At 44.4% G+C, this 15759-nt stretch overlaps 1 protein-coding gene across 2 annotated transcripts; it reads right to left on the bottom strand.

Moving 5' to 3' along the window:
* Positions 1-474: 474 nt before the first annotated feature.
* Ginm1 (glycoprotein integral membrane 1) lies at positions 475-15746 on the bottom strand. Of its 2 annotated transcripts, none has more exons than XM_028764391.1 (8): positions 15596-15746; positions 11270-11329; positions 9672-9768; positions 7116-7258; positions 6185-6341; positions 5624-5754; positions 2902-3065; positions 475-1139 (listed from the first exon to the last, which is right to left on the bottom strand). In XM_028764391.1, exons 1-8 carry the CDS (start codon positions 15707-15709, stop codon positions 1028-1030), a joined length of 978 nt encoding a protein of 325 aa, XP_028620224.1. In that variant the 5' UTR covers positions 15710-15746; the 3' UTR covers positions 475-1027. The 2 variants fall into 2 exon arrangements, with proteins under 2 accessions (XP_028620224.1, XP_028620223.1); XM_028764390.1 differs by having other exon boundaries at positions 5624-5757.
* Between the last annotated feature and the right edge of the window lie 13 nt (positions 15747-15759).

A 15759-nucleotide genomic window follows, 5' to 3' on the forward strand; every position in this document is an offset into this window, starting at 1 on the left:
TGATCCCATGGTGAATCCTGGCCTCTCCACACTGTTTCTCCACACCTTTTGGTTTTCTACTCTTCCCACTTTGGTCTCTCTGGGACACCCCTCCCCCACTATTCTCTTCTGCCCAGCTAACTGGCTGATCAGGGGTGATAGAAAGAAATTTTTACATAACAGAGACCGGAGATGGCTGACCATGCCATCGTGTTTGGACTCTGGACCACAACCAGATGTCTGAATGCATAGTGCCCCAAACCATCCTCCAACATTTGTCCTACTGTGTGGGGACTGGAGCAATAGCTCAGTGGTTAAGCATTCTTTCTGCTCTTCTACACCACTTGAGTGTGGTTCTCAATGCCCAAGGCAGACAGCTTACAACCACTCTGCACTCCCAGCTGCAGGAGATCCAGTGCCCAATATGGCCTCAACAGGCATTTTTACTCATGTGCACAAACTTCCTCCCCATGCACATAATTAAAAATAAAGCAATTCTTTAAAAAAAAAAAGTTTATTTTCGAGAGAGACCATGTCACTATTACAAATCCTGGTGCATTCAAGGTGCGGAGCTTTGGTATAGACACAAATCATGACACACTTCAGTGATTTTCATACTGAGTCATGTGTGTGATATAAAGGCACATTGTACTGAGTAAAAAAAATAAGTGTTACATTCTCCAGCTTTTAAATTAGAATTTCATAAAGTGCTTCTTATAAAATCTTACAATAGTCATCAAATAGATACAATTTCTGCAGCAAAGGCACCTGGGAGTTCTTGGCACTTGGCTTTGTCTCACTTCTTTCAGTTTGGTTATCTCTGTCATCTTCTTTCCACTTAAACTTTCCTTAGTAATTCATCTTCTGAACAGCCAGCCCATTCGTGGAACGAGGTAAGCTGTAAGCTCGAACTGAAAAGGCCAACTGTAAAGGTCTTGGGAATTTGGCAATTTCTATGTATAAAGTGATTAATGATTTAAATAAAATGGTATTCATATGACAAGTGTGGGGACAGTAGACAATAGAGTCCATGATTGAAGATGGAGTTTTAAATATCCGTTTTATCTGTAAGTTTTCCTGCTGTTTTCTCAGAGCCGCCGTCTGGGTATAAGATGATAGGCACAGAGATCCCATTCATTTTATCCACCTGAAGAATCCCTCTGAAATGCAAGGTAAGTCGTTACTGCCAACACCACACATCTCCAGTCGGCGGGTGTACAACAACACTGCTTCCAGGCTACAGTCCCCCTTCCTCCTCATGGCTTATAAAGCTTGTACAGATGTTGGCTCTGAGTTCTCTTTAACCAAACACACGGAACGACTAGAAAGGAACAGACCACTGCCTGGTCCTACATGAAGGCAAGAACTGTCATTGCCCTGGACTGGTGGACATTGGTGAAAGTAAAGCTCAGGCAGCTTTCCAGACACTGTCCACAGAGATATAACCCTGACCACACGATGGGTTTTCATCTTGAATCTATGTTACCTTTTCCTGATTTCTCCCATTAAAACAGTAACTGAGGTCAGTTTAAAGTAACCGAGTTCTTGTGGATGTGGTCAGGCTATGTGCTGCTCTATGTTACTCTGTATGGCATACAACAGCAGTTTTCAAGTTGCATCCTGCTCTAAGATAGTCCATTTTACACAGTACAGCAGTTTGCTTCATTTTGGGTGCCAAATGCAGACACAGTGACTCTCCCTTTTGCTCTGACAACTCAGTCCCCACCAGCTGTTGAACACAGGCTGATGACTGAATTAAATAAGTTTTCTACCTTCTAACCTAGCAAATGGGCATAAAAGCATATTAGAGAAAGCAGCCCAATGGTTACCAAGCAACCAGACCCATGGATAATGTAGTCCCCTCACCTGTGTCCTATATAAGCCAGGTGTGGGGGCGCACATCTAGAATCTCAGTATTCAGGAGGTACAGGCTAGAGGATCATTCGTGAATTCAGAGCCAGCCTGGTCTGCATATGGAGAGCCATCTAAAAACACTCAAACCGAGAGAGCAGGTACCTAAGACTGGATGGCAGCATTCACAAACTAAGCAGTGATCAGGCCATCAGGATTAACAGGTAACTAATGCTTTCCAGGTTGGGCAGACCAACTAGAACTGCGATTCTCAGGACCACTGGGCCTAGGGCCAGCAAGGTAGGTTGGCAGCGCAGCCAGTATCTGAACAGCTAATGGACTGTACTGAAATCTAACAGCAGGCAGTGACTATACAGGCTCTCTGCCTCTCGCCCTCAGAATTCTGTGGCCACTTTAACCCTTTCTTAGCCATTCAGCAATCAACTTCAGGACCTGTGATGTAAAAGCTGAGAATCAGAGTAATTAAGAGTGGAGTGGAATCAACAAACCTGTTTGTCAGTGGCCACGGTATCAAATGAAATCAAGAACATTCAGTGTCTAGCCAGGCTTGCTGGCATACACCTATAATTCCATCCCAGCACTTCAAAGGTGGAGGTGGGAGGATCACGAGTCCAAAGCCATCCTCAGATACATCCTCAGAAAGAGAATATTGGTGCTTTTGTTTGAATTCCCCATGGTGCTGAGGGCAAGTCCCCACTGTCTTCTGACAGGAACTAAACTGATGCTTTGGAGTTGAGACTAGTTGGTGTGGGTCTCACTGGCTCCAGTCATACAACACTTCCTAGTTTTCCTGTTCATTCTCTACTCTTACGAGACTCAGCAAATCTCTATTCATGGTTGCATCTCTGAAAGTATGGTGATCTCAAATAGTACATAAATGTATTGTAATTCCACTAAAATTGGAAAATGGGCTAGAAAAAGTAACTTTTTTCTCCCACTGTCTGACTCTCTCTACTATGTACTAGACAGTACTTTCCACCACAACATATAGTGAAACAGCCTCCTTTTTTGTAGTTAAGATCAGTGATGTCTTGAAACTCTGGTACTTACTTGTTCTCACACACTGGAAAAAGCAGCTTTAACACCGCTATGACTCCTGCTGCTCCCAGAACTCCAACCACCATGACGTTCAGAAACATGAACAACACCGGGACCATGCGGCTCCAGAACCGACAGAGTGCTTTCCTGAACTTCTCCATCCACTGGCACATCACCTGGGAAGTGGCTTTTGATCAGAAAGGCCTGTTCCATAAACTGAGATGTAAAATTTCTGTTTTCTTTTGAGCTGGAGCCTCTCTCTGTGGGACTGCATGTCTGCCTTGCCACTGGGGTGCCGCTGGCATGCAGCTGGGGGGAAGCAAACAGTCTGTTGTGTTCTGCCTCCCCCCTACAACAGTCCATAATGGGGGTCCTCGGTCTGTGTTTTCTTGGGTGAGAAACAGTGGGGTCTGGGATAATTGCTTTGGTTTCCATTCTCCTGTATACCCAGGCACCACTGGGGTACCGCTGAGAGTTGGGAATGGGGGTCCCATGGGTATACTTGCCCTGAAGTCCTTTCCTTCAGGGCATTTACTTGGAGGAGGGGAAGGCTGAGCCTCGGATGGGGGCAGAATCTGTTTTGGTTCCCAGTGAGTGCCAAGAGTCTGGAGGGGTTGGGAGAGGGAAGACCTTCTCCAGGAGATTTAGGGATGGCTTTTTATGACAAAGTCCCATGGCGATCCTCAATGAAGGAGATGCTCCTTACTTGTTCAAACTGTTTTATTTGATGGCAAATGTGAACGCATACACCTTACTCACGGTAAACCAGGGATTAAATATCTTTTGCAGGAAGGGATGCCCAGGAAGGGAAGCTCATTGGCTGAACACTGGGGACCTATCTAGATACCTCCTTAGCATAGAGAACTCCAAGTTTTTATGCTATGTGACTGCTTGCCATGGACCTCAGTGGGGTGTCATGGTTATCTGTTCCAGATCAGGTAGTTTGGCAGGGAGCTGGCTCCACTCCTACCATTCTCAATTCTGAGATTTCCCTGGGGTCTGAGCCTGCTCAACCTTACCAGTTCTTCTGTCTGGTGGCACTGTCCACTAGCCCCACACCAGACTGGGCTCAAACTCATATAGAGATTCACCTGCCTCTATCTCCCAAGTGCTGGGGTTAAAGGCATATGCCTGGCCTCTTGTGTAATATTTTGGGGGTTATTTACTACCATGCCTGGCCAAATTTCTTAATGTTTTGGCTTTGTGTTGACAGAAACAACCTGTGTCTTGATTATAATAGTGGTTACATCTGTGTCAAAATGTAACTCAAAAAAAAAAAGAAAGAAAAAGAAAGAAAGAAAAGGGAAGAAAAAGGCCTGGTTTTGGGTAGTAAATAGCTCAAAAATGAGTGTTTCTCCCTTATTCTATAGTGATGGCATGAGGTGACTGCAGGACACATGTAACGTGACAACAAAATTTTATTTTAAAATGCACCTAAATAAACTATTTTACAATTTTAAAATTTATGTTCCTGAGACACAAGCACGGGAATATTAATGCTGACTGACTAGTAGACAGCCTGTCCACTGTTGCAGGTAAAGGACAAGGAAAGGAAGAAACAAATTCCACAGCTTTTAGAATGGGGGTGGCCCACTTGTAAATACATGTTTCATGCTTTAAGAGCAAGAAAAGATCCAAATATGGGCACTGAAGGTTAGACTATGAAAACAGTCCCCATTGAGGCTGACCTGCTGAGAGATACCAATGTGCACATTGCCCCACTAACCTGGACTCCAGCAACCCCAAATCAATAGTTTTGATCTTCAGTGAGAACTACTTGCATTACCCATTCAGGGGGAGACATACTAGATACTCCCTGAACTATATCTGTAAATGTCATGTATGATATGAATGTTCTTAGTGGGTACTGATGTAGTTTCACATGGAATACCCATTTATTCCTTATCACACCTTGATGCAGCATTTTACAGTACTCAATAGAGTAAGCACAGGTTACTCAAGAAATAAGTTAAAGGTTCAGAACTGAGCCAAGGTTACATTAACTTGTAAACGGCAGATCACATTTTAATCCTATACAGTATGACTCCAAATGTATCATTTTAGCAACACTCAGTCACTGTGTGGGAACTTGAGGGCACACTGCACCTGTGTGTACACAAGGAGAGAACTGAATAATTTTTAAAAGGAGGAAATGTGAGAATGAACTTTGGAACTGAAGATTCCCAACTAAATGAAGTCCATTGCCTTGATAATCGTGACCTGACTATATCATTAAGTGAAGCTTCCAGAGGGAAGCAGGAAGACCATGAAAACCACATTAGGATTAACATAATGGCCAGTGAGATAGCTCAATGAGAAACTAGTGGTCAAGCCTCATGACCTGAATACGGTTCCTGGACCAACAGGTAAAAGGAGGGAACAAAGTCCTGACAGTTGTCCCTGTGACATGCACAGCACACACATGCCTGTGTTCGCACACACAGAATAAATAAATGTTTAAAAAGTAAAACAAACCCCAAGCGAGCCAAGAGTGGTGACTCACACCTACAGTACCAGCATTCAGGAGATAAAGACAGGAGGTTTTGCTAAGGAGTTCAGCCTAGGCTACAGTCTGAAATAGCAACATCAAAACCAAATAAATGCATCATTAAACGTGATCCGCTGTTCTGTCTTCATGTTTTCTACCTCATTCTAAAGGATACATTTATCTTCACCATAAGCATAACTGCTTCTGGCAGCACCATGAAAAGATACCACCAAGTGTTTGAATTACCTTGTATGAAGACGGAGGCTCTGCTCTGAGAGGAGTCTCAGGCAACTTGCCAGGTAAAGCATTTCCGTCCACAGTGGTTTCCATGCTCCCGATGAGGTAGTGGCTGTTGGTCTGCAGTGAGCTAACAGTTCCTACTGAAGAGGGAGAGCAGAGCTATCAAACTGCAGCAGCAGCCAGCATCTGCTACAGGCCCTACCAGGGCACAGCAGTAATATCTATGATTACGACACTAACATACATTTCACCATGACAGAACAAGAATTTTATTTACTGAGTTTCTGTCACACAGAAAAATCTGCATTTTGAGTTCTGCCAGGCATGGTGGCTCACTCCTGTAACCCTAGACTTGGGAAACAGGAGTAACACTAATTCAACAAGTTCAGTTCTCAGCAGCCATGCTGGAACTCCAGCTCTAGGGTCTGATTCTTTGGCCTCTGCAGGTATCCATATACACATCACACCCACTCCCCCCCACACATATCACACACACATAATCTTTTTTAAGTATATAAAGCAAAATAATTTCATTAATATTTTAAATAAATATTTTTTTAAAAATACCTTTTTTGGAAAAGTCGGGAAGCGTGAATAAAATGTCACTGTCTTGGGAAATAAGATAAAGCATGCTTTCTTCCAAAGGAAGAAAATACTTTGAATATCTGAGTACTCTCTGATTCTTAACGAACATGTTAATTTCAGTAACATTCTTTTGTTGGGCCTATGAAAGAAAAAAATAAGTACCATTAACTTTAAATAATGCCCTAGAGTTGAAAAGTGAACCTTCCTCCTTCATTTTGTAACTAAGACACTCATCCTCCTTCCCCCTCCCACCCCTACTGTGTGGCATTTACAGCTTTGGCTGCAGCTTTACTTCATCCACACAGCACCAAGGAAATGGCAACAGAACTACAAACATCACCAAGTCCCTTCACCTTCTGTCTGCAGATGCTTGGCACATTTCAGAAGATACAAAGGAGTACGAATGTCAGATATGTAAAAAGCTAAATGCAAAAATAACCAAAAAAAATCCTGTGTGATTTGATCCAGACAGATCTAGGGTACTGTAGTTTGGATGAGAACAACCCCCACAGGCTGTTTGAATGACTGGTCCCCAGTTAGTGGAACTGTTTGGGAAGGATTAGGAGGTGTGGCCTTGTCACAGGAGGTGCATCACTAGGGGTGAGCTCAGAGGCACAGTCTCTCTCTGCCTGTATATCAGGATGTAGCTTTCAGCTCCTTCTTTAGCACCATGTCTGCCTGCCTACTGCCATGTGTCCCACCATGATGATAATGGAGTAACCCTCTGAAACCATAAGCCACCCACAAATAAATGTTTTCTTCTACAAGTTGCCTTGGTCATGGTGTCTCTTCACAGCAGTAGAAAAGTAACTAAGACAAGTACCTTCTTGTTCTTCGATTCAGAAACAAAAGCACTCAACATGTGCACACATAACACAAATTTAATCTCCAGTTAACAAGCATAGTGTCTTACTTGTCTTCCATCAATCTCCACAACCTCTTCTTGAATGACAATTAGCTGTGAATTGGAAATGAATGTCACAGGCCTCTCACGAACTAAGATCCTTACACTGACAATTCCAAAATATTCTTTCTCCTCCAAATTTTCAGTCTTCACTATTAAACAAACAAACAAACAAACAAAAAGTAGTGAGACTTTGGACAAAAGTTGCCATTACAACAGTTACTGTATTTGATGATTTCTATGACATTGACTTGGAAGAAGACATCGGCAAACGTGTTTTACTGGCTTCCTTTGTCCTTGACCTTACCAGTCTCAGATTTATAAAAGCAAAGATGAGCTGGCAAGTTCTTCCAATGGCTTGCATTCACTGGATAAGGAAATGCTTGCTGGTCTGCAGTGGGACTGTGCCATGCTACAGTGGCTGCTTCTCTGCGGGTTTCATAGTGTCTGCAAGCGAAGAGCAATGCAGTGCACATGGACAGCAAACTGCCAGGCCGTCAGTTTCCTGCTCACAAACTAAGCAGTGAGGAGGGCCCACATGCAAGGCTTTACCTTTTACTTCTTTCCTCAGTTCTTTGCACCCAATAAGTGACATTTACAGCTGGACAGATCAGGAGTGGGGGAAGGGAGAGAGGTCTATCCCTCCGTAATAGTGATGGGGAAAGATCTGAACATATTTCATTGTATACATGTATGGACTTCTCAAAGATAAAAGACATTTTAAAAGAGTAAAGCAGCCAGGAATAGAGGTACATACCTCTACTACCAGCACTTGGGCAGCTAAGACAGCACAAGGCCAGCCAGGGCCACATAATAAGACTTTCTCCAAAAACCAAATTAAGGGACTAATTTAAGAGAGCGTACTACTCTATCAGAGGATCTGAGTTCAGAACCCAGCATGCACAGCAGACATCTTACAAATGGTTGTAACAGGATCAAATGTTTCCTTCTAAACTCTGTGGGCACCTGCATAGACAATATAAACCTCTAAAACACTCTTAAAGCAATACACACTAATCGATTTGCCACAACATGGACATTTAGTTGTTGTTTCCAAAATCTGAAGACTATTTGTCAAAAAGCACACAAATATACATTCCTAAATACACACCTAGGCGATTACATTCATTGTGAGCCATTGAAGGGCTGTTCCTTTGACCTAGAACACGGGATACCAATTCATAACCACTTAGCATTGTCAGGCACCTCATATCCCCCTTAGGCTCTAGCTATACCACACTCACAGTAATTTGGGGTATGTGGCCATGATGTAATTGTAATTAATGCCCTCTGGGCTCCAGTGCTGTCAGTCCTGAGTTCTCTGGCACCATCAACTAGCTCTCCTTCAGAGAGGCACTTTGTCAGCATCCCCTCTTTTATTGTCTAAGTGGTTTTGTTGTGCTTACTGTGGTGCTGAGGACAGCAGTACACTTGTTTGGCAAATATCTACTACTGAGCTTTGTCTCCAGCACCTCTCTGAGCTGGGGCAGGAGGCATGCATCTTCCCTCACTAAGTTGTGCAGATCCAGCAATTCTCCTACCTCAGCCAACCCAGGAGCTTGGACTATGGAAACACAAATCTGCATGTCATGGTGCCTGGCTTAATAAATCAGTGTTTTAGTTGCCTGTTTACTCACTAGTGTCCCTTCCAACCTGGTCAGCATGGCTAAAAACACAGCTTGTGACACAAGAGAAATACAGCAGAGAGGTAATTCTCATACCTCTACTGTAAAATAAATTCAGAACAGCAAAAGCCCCTGATGTTGACTTCCTCCCACACTGGGAAGTCAGCTTTGAAAGAATCAGTGATGCTTGCTTCCAGGCATGAATGAATAACCCAGCTTAATTCCTCACCTCAGTGCCAGACGGGCCCAGTCATTACTTCTCACAAGCCACAGAGCACGAGTGGCACCTCCCGTGCCCTTTATGTTACTCAAATAAAATTATATAGTCCAACATAACATTATCTGATTCTTTAAATAACCAGAACCCTTGAGGTTTAAAAAGAAAAGCAGGGGCTGAAGAGATAGCTCAGCAGCAGTTAAGAGAATTTGCTGCTCTTACAGAGGACCTGGGCATCAATTCTCAGAACTCATATGGTGGCTCACAACTGCCTACCACTCCAGATCCAGGGGATCCAACATTCTCTCTGGCCTTCCTGGGCACCAGGTATATAGCTATACATGCGGACAAAACACCATACACAAAAAAAGAAATGAGTCTTTAAAAAGAAAAGCATTTTGTTGACAGATGAGTAAAAGAAATAAAGAAGGAGCTACACACACAATTAGTATCTGTTTATCTTCTACAACCAGGATGAGAACTAGGATTTTTGAGCTGGCTAGCCCATGTCTATGCCCACTCCTACACTGCTAAACTACCAGAAACTAAAGGCCAGGCCCAGGAAGGCACAAGTAAACAGTGTATCAATAATCAACATAGTTTTAAATACCTTAGCTACTACTACAGAAACAATGTATCAGTTTAAGATGGTACTTCACATTCAGAACTAATTTAGTATTATTAAAGACAGAGTAATGTTGGAAACAATTCAGTAGTACTCACCTATCAAAGTCTGACAGCTTACTCGGGTTACACCACTATTTACAGGTAAGTCATTTACATATACCTGTCCACTCTCATAGGTTATGTTAAGAACAACCTTAAAATAAAGCAGCATACATTAATTCCATTTATAAATGACCACAAACTCTTCATATCAAAAATACATCATCTAACTCTGTGTGTGGCAGGTATTATAGTTTGGATATGCTTTGTCCCTCAGAATCCATGTATTGGAAGCTTGTTCTCTCTCGGTGTGGTGATATTTGGGGGAGGGGGGAAACCCTCTAAGATGCAAGGCTTAGTGGTAGATGTGTAATCCCTAGGACAATGTCTTCAAAGGAACAGTGGGACCCAGTATGTCTAATCTGGTATGTGGCAAAATAAATCTGTTCTCCTCTTAGCTCTTATCACTGTGGGACCATTTGCCATATGACCAAAGACAACCTACACCAGCAGTATGTCCTTGAACTTCTGTAACTAAGCTAAAACCCAAACAACAAAAGCCCTTCTGGTTTTGTTTAGGGCTTTTTGTTTGTTTGTTTGATTTTTTTAAACATTATTTAGTTTTATTTTATTTGTATGGATGTTTTGCCTGCATGTATGTCTGTGCACCATGTGTGTGTGTGTGTAGTGCCTAAGAGGAAAACAGGGTGCTAGTCCCCTGGAAGTGAAGATACATGTTGAAGGCAAGGCCGATCCAAGACTTTCCCTGAGGTACTGATATACACCAGGAACATTCTTCTAAACCTTCTTTAAACCTTGAGCATGCTTGGCAGAATCAGTGTGGCCTGAACATACATACATACATACATACATACATACATACACACACAATACACACACACACACACACACACACACTTACTGGGACAGCTACAGATTCTGATCTTTAAGAACCCAACACTTCTCACCCTAAGGGGCTATGTTATGTGTCCCAACCCCATCCTCTGACACCCTTGAGATATCCAGTGTCCCCTTGTGTAGAACTGCCTGAATTACTTCCTGCTGACTTCTTCCCACAGTAATGGTAGACTTTTACTGACACTGTACCATTTCTCCCATACAAAACCACACATAAGACACTATATATCATAATAAGCTTGCTGGACATAAGATATAGCTTATGCAAGCCCCCCAACCCCAACTTTTCTATCTTCTTTATCTTCTCATCCCCCTCAGAGCCCTGTCACTGAAGGATGACCTGCTGGTCTAGCTCAGTTACAGATGGCTTTAAGTGGCCATATGGGTGTGCTGGGAATCAAACCTGAATCCTCTGCAAGAGCAGCCAGTGCTCTTAACCACTGAGCCATTCTTCTAGTCCTTGGTTTTTGGTTTCTTACGACAGTTTCACTACTTAAGAAGCCTTTCATTTGAGGTAAGCCTTCTGCCTCAACCTCCAAAGTGCTGGGATTATAGGAATGAGGTGCTATACCCAGCCTCATTAGCAAAGCCTCATATAGCTGGACATAGATTTCATATATTTATATGCAGTAGCCTGCCTTGGGCATTTCAATGTAATAACAGAAAATGGACTAACACAATCAGTAAAAATTCCTGGCTAAATGTTATAGTAAAAATATAATCAAAAGGAGACAGACCTGTTCTTTAGATAATTCCCCATTGTCGTTCAGGGTAGTTACATCAATTCTGATGGCATCCTGCAAAACAAAGGTATAGGTTGGATAGATACGCACTTTACATATCTAAACTAACCTGGCTCTTTTACATTTTTATTTGCTATATTGTACTGTACATATGAGTGCAGGCTCACACATACTACAGTGCATCTATGGAGATCAGAGGATAACTGTGAAGGAGTCTGTTCTCTCCTTCCACCTTTGGCTTCCAGGGCTCAAACTCAGGCTGTCGGGCTCCGAAGCAATTGCTTTTCCTTGCTAAGCCATTTACCTAGAGAAGAGCCAATTCATTTCCCATTTCTTCTTTTCTTACTACTGTTTGGTTTCAGAACCCAGGACAAGAGGCTGAGGTGCATATTTTACAAAGCAGACCTGGCCTCCAGGATCTCCCAGCATCGCTCAGTCCCTCCCTGGCACACCTCTCCCCCAACTCTGAACTTTCCAACCTAGGGGCTAAGCTGCCCTCACCCCACAGGCTCTTTGCTATGTAACCCAGACACTTTGGTTTCTCTTCTTTTCTTCTCTCGGTGTGTGCTTTTTCTCTTTCTCTTCCCTCTTCCCTCTCCCCTCTGTCTCCCTTCCCATGGTGACTTCCCTGCCCTCCTTCCTTGGGGTCACCCAAGGGTGAGCTCGCCCACCAGATAGCAGCTTACCAACACACCTGCATATATATTTTTTAATCTGGCTTGAACTGGCTCATTTTACTGGGGGAGATATAACTTATCAGATAAAACCCAGGAGGAGTCCCAAGCCTGGTGGCCCTGGTCTTTCCTGGCCACGTGGGGATCACTTCTCCCGGACCTATCCTCTCTGCAGAACACATCAACTTTGGACTTGGTGAGTAACCCGTCCCCAGCTACTGCCTAATCTTTCGGGTCCAGGAACCTTTGGGCTTTCTCAGATGAGTTGAGGCTGCGCCAGAGATAGCCCATTCCAGAACAAAGACTCGGTCTTTGTTTCTACCAGGGAGTTTGCGTTCAAAGATGTCTGACCTGAGGTTACCACCTTACACACTTTACAAACCTCAGGAACATTTGGGCCTTCGGTTGCCTCTCCAGCTGCCACTGTCAAAAGCTGGGAGAATGTGTGTCATCGGATCTAAAACCAAAAGCTTTTCCAAATTTCGGTCTGAGCTCCCTATGTCCAATTAGAAAGAACTTATCAACTATTTTGAAATTTATTTCTGTTACTTTAAATTAGGTGTGTGTGTGCACATAAGTGATCACAAGGCTCGGCAGCAGGCATCTTTACCCACTGAGCCTTCTTACCATAACACGACAACCCCAACAGCACACTGCCCTGCCCCCCACAGCTAATCCTCACTGTCAAACTGACTGGACTTAGAACCACTTAGGGGTTGCCTAGTGGCTGCCTTTAATCCCAGCACTTGGGAGGCAGAGGCAGAGGCAGGCAGATTTCTGAGTTCGAGGCCAGCCTGGTCTACAGAGTGAATTCTAGGACAGCCAGGGCTATACAGAGAAACCCTGTCTCGAAAAACCAAAAAAAAAAAACCACTTAGGGGACACACCCCTGGGTTTGTCTGCAAGGCCATCTCCAGAGGTTTAACTGAGGAGACTCATCCTGAGTACGCGCCCAGCACCAGATCATGGGCTACTCTGGAATGAATATGAAGAGAAAAAGGAGAAGGCTAGCTGCACACCAGCAATCCTCTCTCTGCAGTGCAGTCTGAGCTGGTGCTTCACACTCTCGCTGTGCCATCTCCCATCATGGGAGGATCAGAGATTACCAATCTTCCACAAGCCCGAAAAAAGCCTCTGAGAATCGTTTTTTACTGCTTTTGCCTTTCAAGAATAAATACACAACATACTTGTAACTTACTATACTCACATCTTCTCATTTGCTTAGCACAATCAAGGTTTGTGAAAGACAAAAGATACAGATGTATTCGTTTGTCTTCAAAGAAACAAGTTCAATTCTTTTCTAGGGATATGGGTCAACAACAGAGCCTAAGAAGGTCCAAGGGCCTGGGCTCCGACTCTAGCACACGCACATGCATGTGAGTGTATGTCCATGGACACCTGCATGTCCACTGGGGTCTTCTCTCCTCAGTTAAACCTCTGGAGATGGCCTTGCAGACACACCCAGAGGTGTGCATGCATACAGCCATCATTTTTGACACGATGGAAGGATTTCACATGCATCCACTCATATCCACACACATACAATTTGCTCTGATGCTCTGGAATGACTTCATTGCAAAGACAATTTCGTCTGACATTAAATTCAGATCTAGGTCACAATTCTTCCTCTGAGAACTTTAAAAGAAAATCTTAACCTTTATTTTTATTTTATGTGTATGGGTGTTTTGCCTGCTTTCCAAAAGTGGAATGAAGACCCAGAAAGGGAGGTGAAATGGTAAAGTCACTAAGAGCTAGCTTACAGTGTTTGAACTGAACCTTCCAAGTAAGGTGTTTTTTCCTGACTGTGTGGGCAGGTTCAAATATTTCTTAGATTCACAAGTGATGATGAAGAATCTCCCAAATTCTAAAAGAGAAGAAATAAGTCCATATCTCTATAACTTTCTCTATAACTCTATAACTAACTCAGTATAGTTGTGGATAGCCCGGGCCTTGGATTTTGATGCTAATTCCTCTTTCCTGGGAGGGGCTGCAGAGGAGTGAATCATTACACAGGGGACTTCTAGTGAACCTTCTGCCCACCTTAATTTGTAAAATAAAGGCTGGAGCCAGTGACTGGGCAGTGAAGGGAAGGTGGAGAAAGAAAAGTTGGTGGGAAGAGAGGAGAGAGGGAGAGAGAGAGAGAGAGAGAGAGAGAGGAAGAAGAAGAAGAGGAAGAGGAAGAGGAAGAGGAAGAGGAAGAGGAAGAGGAAGAAGAAGAAGAAGAAGAAGAAGAAGAAGAAGAAGAAGAAGACGACGACGACAGAGGAGGAAGACAATGGAGGAGGAGGACGACGAGGAGGAGAAGGAGGTGAAAGGACAAACACATGACTTGGAAAAGGTCTCATAGCTGAGGAACAGAGTAGTGTAGTGGTGAATCTGCCCAATCTAGGCGTGCAGCCTGTGTTCGTAATTACTGAGTTGTGTTTTCATTGACCAGTCCTATTTGGGGTGGAGATTTACCGCAACACAGTATTTATTTGGTGTCTTGGTGCTTGTCCCCACTGTTGCTATTTTTACCCGGAAGCAACTGCGGCTCAACTACAATTTCATATACAAGTATGCTTCGAGCTGCAAAGGTTGTCGCTATCGACACCGCGGCATGTTTGTGATTTCTGTATTCAGAAGAGTTCTAGCATAATTCTAAAACATTCTAAGCAGAATAAAGAGCTGGAGAGATGGCTCAAGGGTTGTAAAAGCACTTGTTGCAAAACAGGACCATGGGGAACACTGACTCCACAAGGTTATCCTATGACCTCCATTGCTATGGCGTAAGTCCCCATGCACACGCATAAAAAGTAACATTTTAAAAATAAAAAGTGACATTTATCATGACAGTCACTTCTGAATTTAGTATGTTCTTACAAAATAATGTGTTCAATCTCCTAAGTTTCTTGTCATTTGGAGAAAACTCGAATTTTATAATCTCCAAACTTTCTCCCACTATACAACTGAAAGGGCCAAATGTGGCAACAAACGTTAAAAATGGGCTCCTCCTGAATATTGCAATGGCATGATTCTCACAGTAAGCCAGGAAGCTGAAAGGCTTGTGACTTTAGAGAGGTTGAATCTCATCCCCGACCCACCACGCAGGAAGGACCCCGACACACACACACACACACACACACACACACACACACACACACACACACACACAAATATCCAATAAAAAGCCCCTCCGGGAAGCGCTAGACCTTCAGCCTCTCTCTGTCACCAGCCCAAGTGGCCTCGCGACCAGGAAAGGCGCTCCCTCCTGGTCGCGGCTGAGCAGGCACAGGTGGCCTGGAAAATTGCTAATTGGGCAACACAAACATCGCCAGGGCCCAGGGCCGGGCTCTAACCCAGGAAGGAGCCATTACAAATGTCCGAGGTCACCGGCGATAGCATTTTCGACAGCAAAGCGTGGCGCTAGGAACCTCAAGTTCGATGGCCGCAGTCTTGACCACACTTTCAAGGACGCCTGCGTGCCTTCCGTGCGTTCCCCTTCGGCGGTCCCACCCCGACTGGCATCCGGGAAAGCCTCTCCTTCTCTCCGGGTGTCCAGACCCTGTCCAGCCCGGCATCCCCGGCTGTCCACCTCCGGGTCACCCCGCCCAACCTCACGGAGGTCCCGGCAGAGGAGCGGCCTGCCGCGCCCGCCCGGCCCTACCTGCGGGGCTGTGGACGACGGCCTGGGGGCGCTGGTGGTCAGCCACCCCGCGGCTGGCAGCACCAAGAACAGCAACAGCCGGACCGGCAGCGGCGCTGATAGGGCGCCCTCCATCTTGGACAACACCGGCGCCGGGCGGCGGGAGGTGAGGGCGTGGCGGCCCG

This window comes from Grammomys surdaster, unplaced genomic scaffold, assembly GCF_004785775.1.
Source record: "Grammomys surdaster isolate TR1022 unplaced genomic scaffold, NIH_TR_1.0 143, whole genome shotgun sequence".
Lineage (NCBI taxonomy): Eukaryota > Metazoa > Chordata > Mammalia > Rodentia > Muridae > Grammomys > Grammomys surdaster.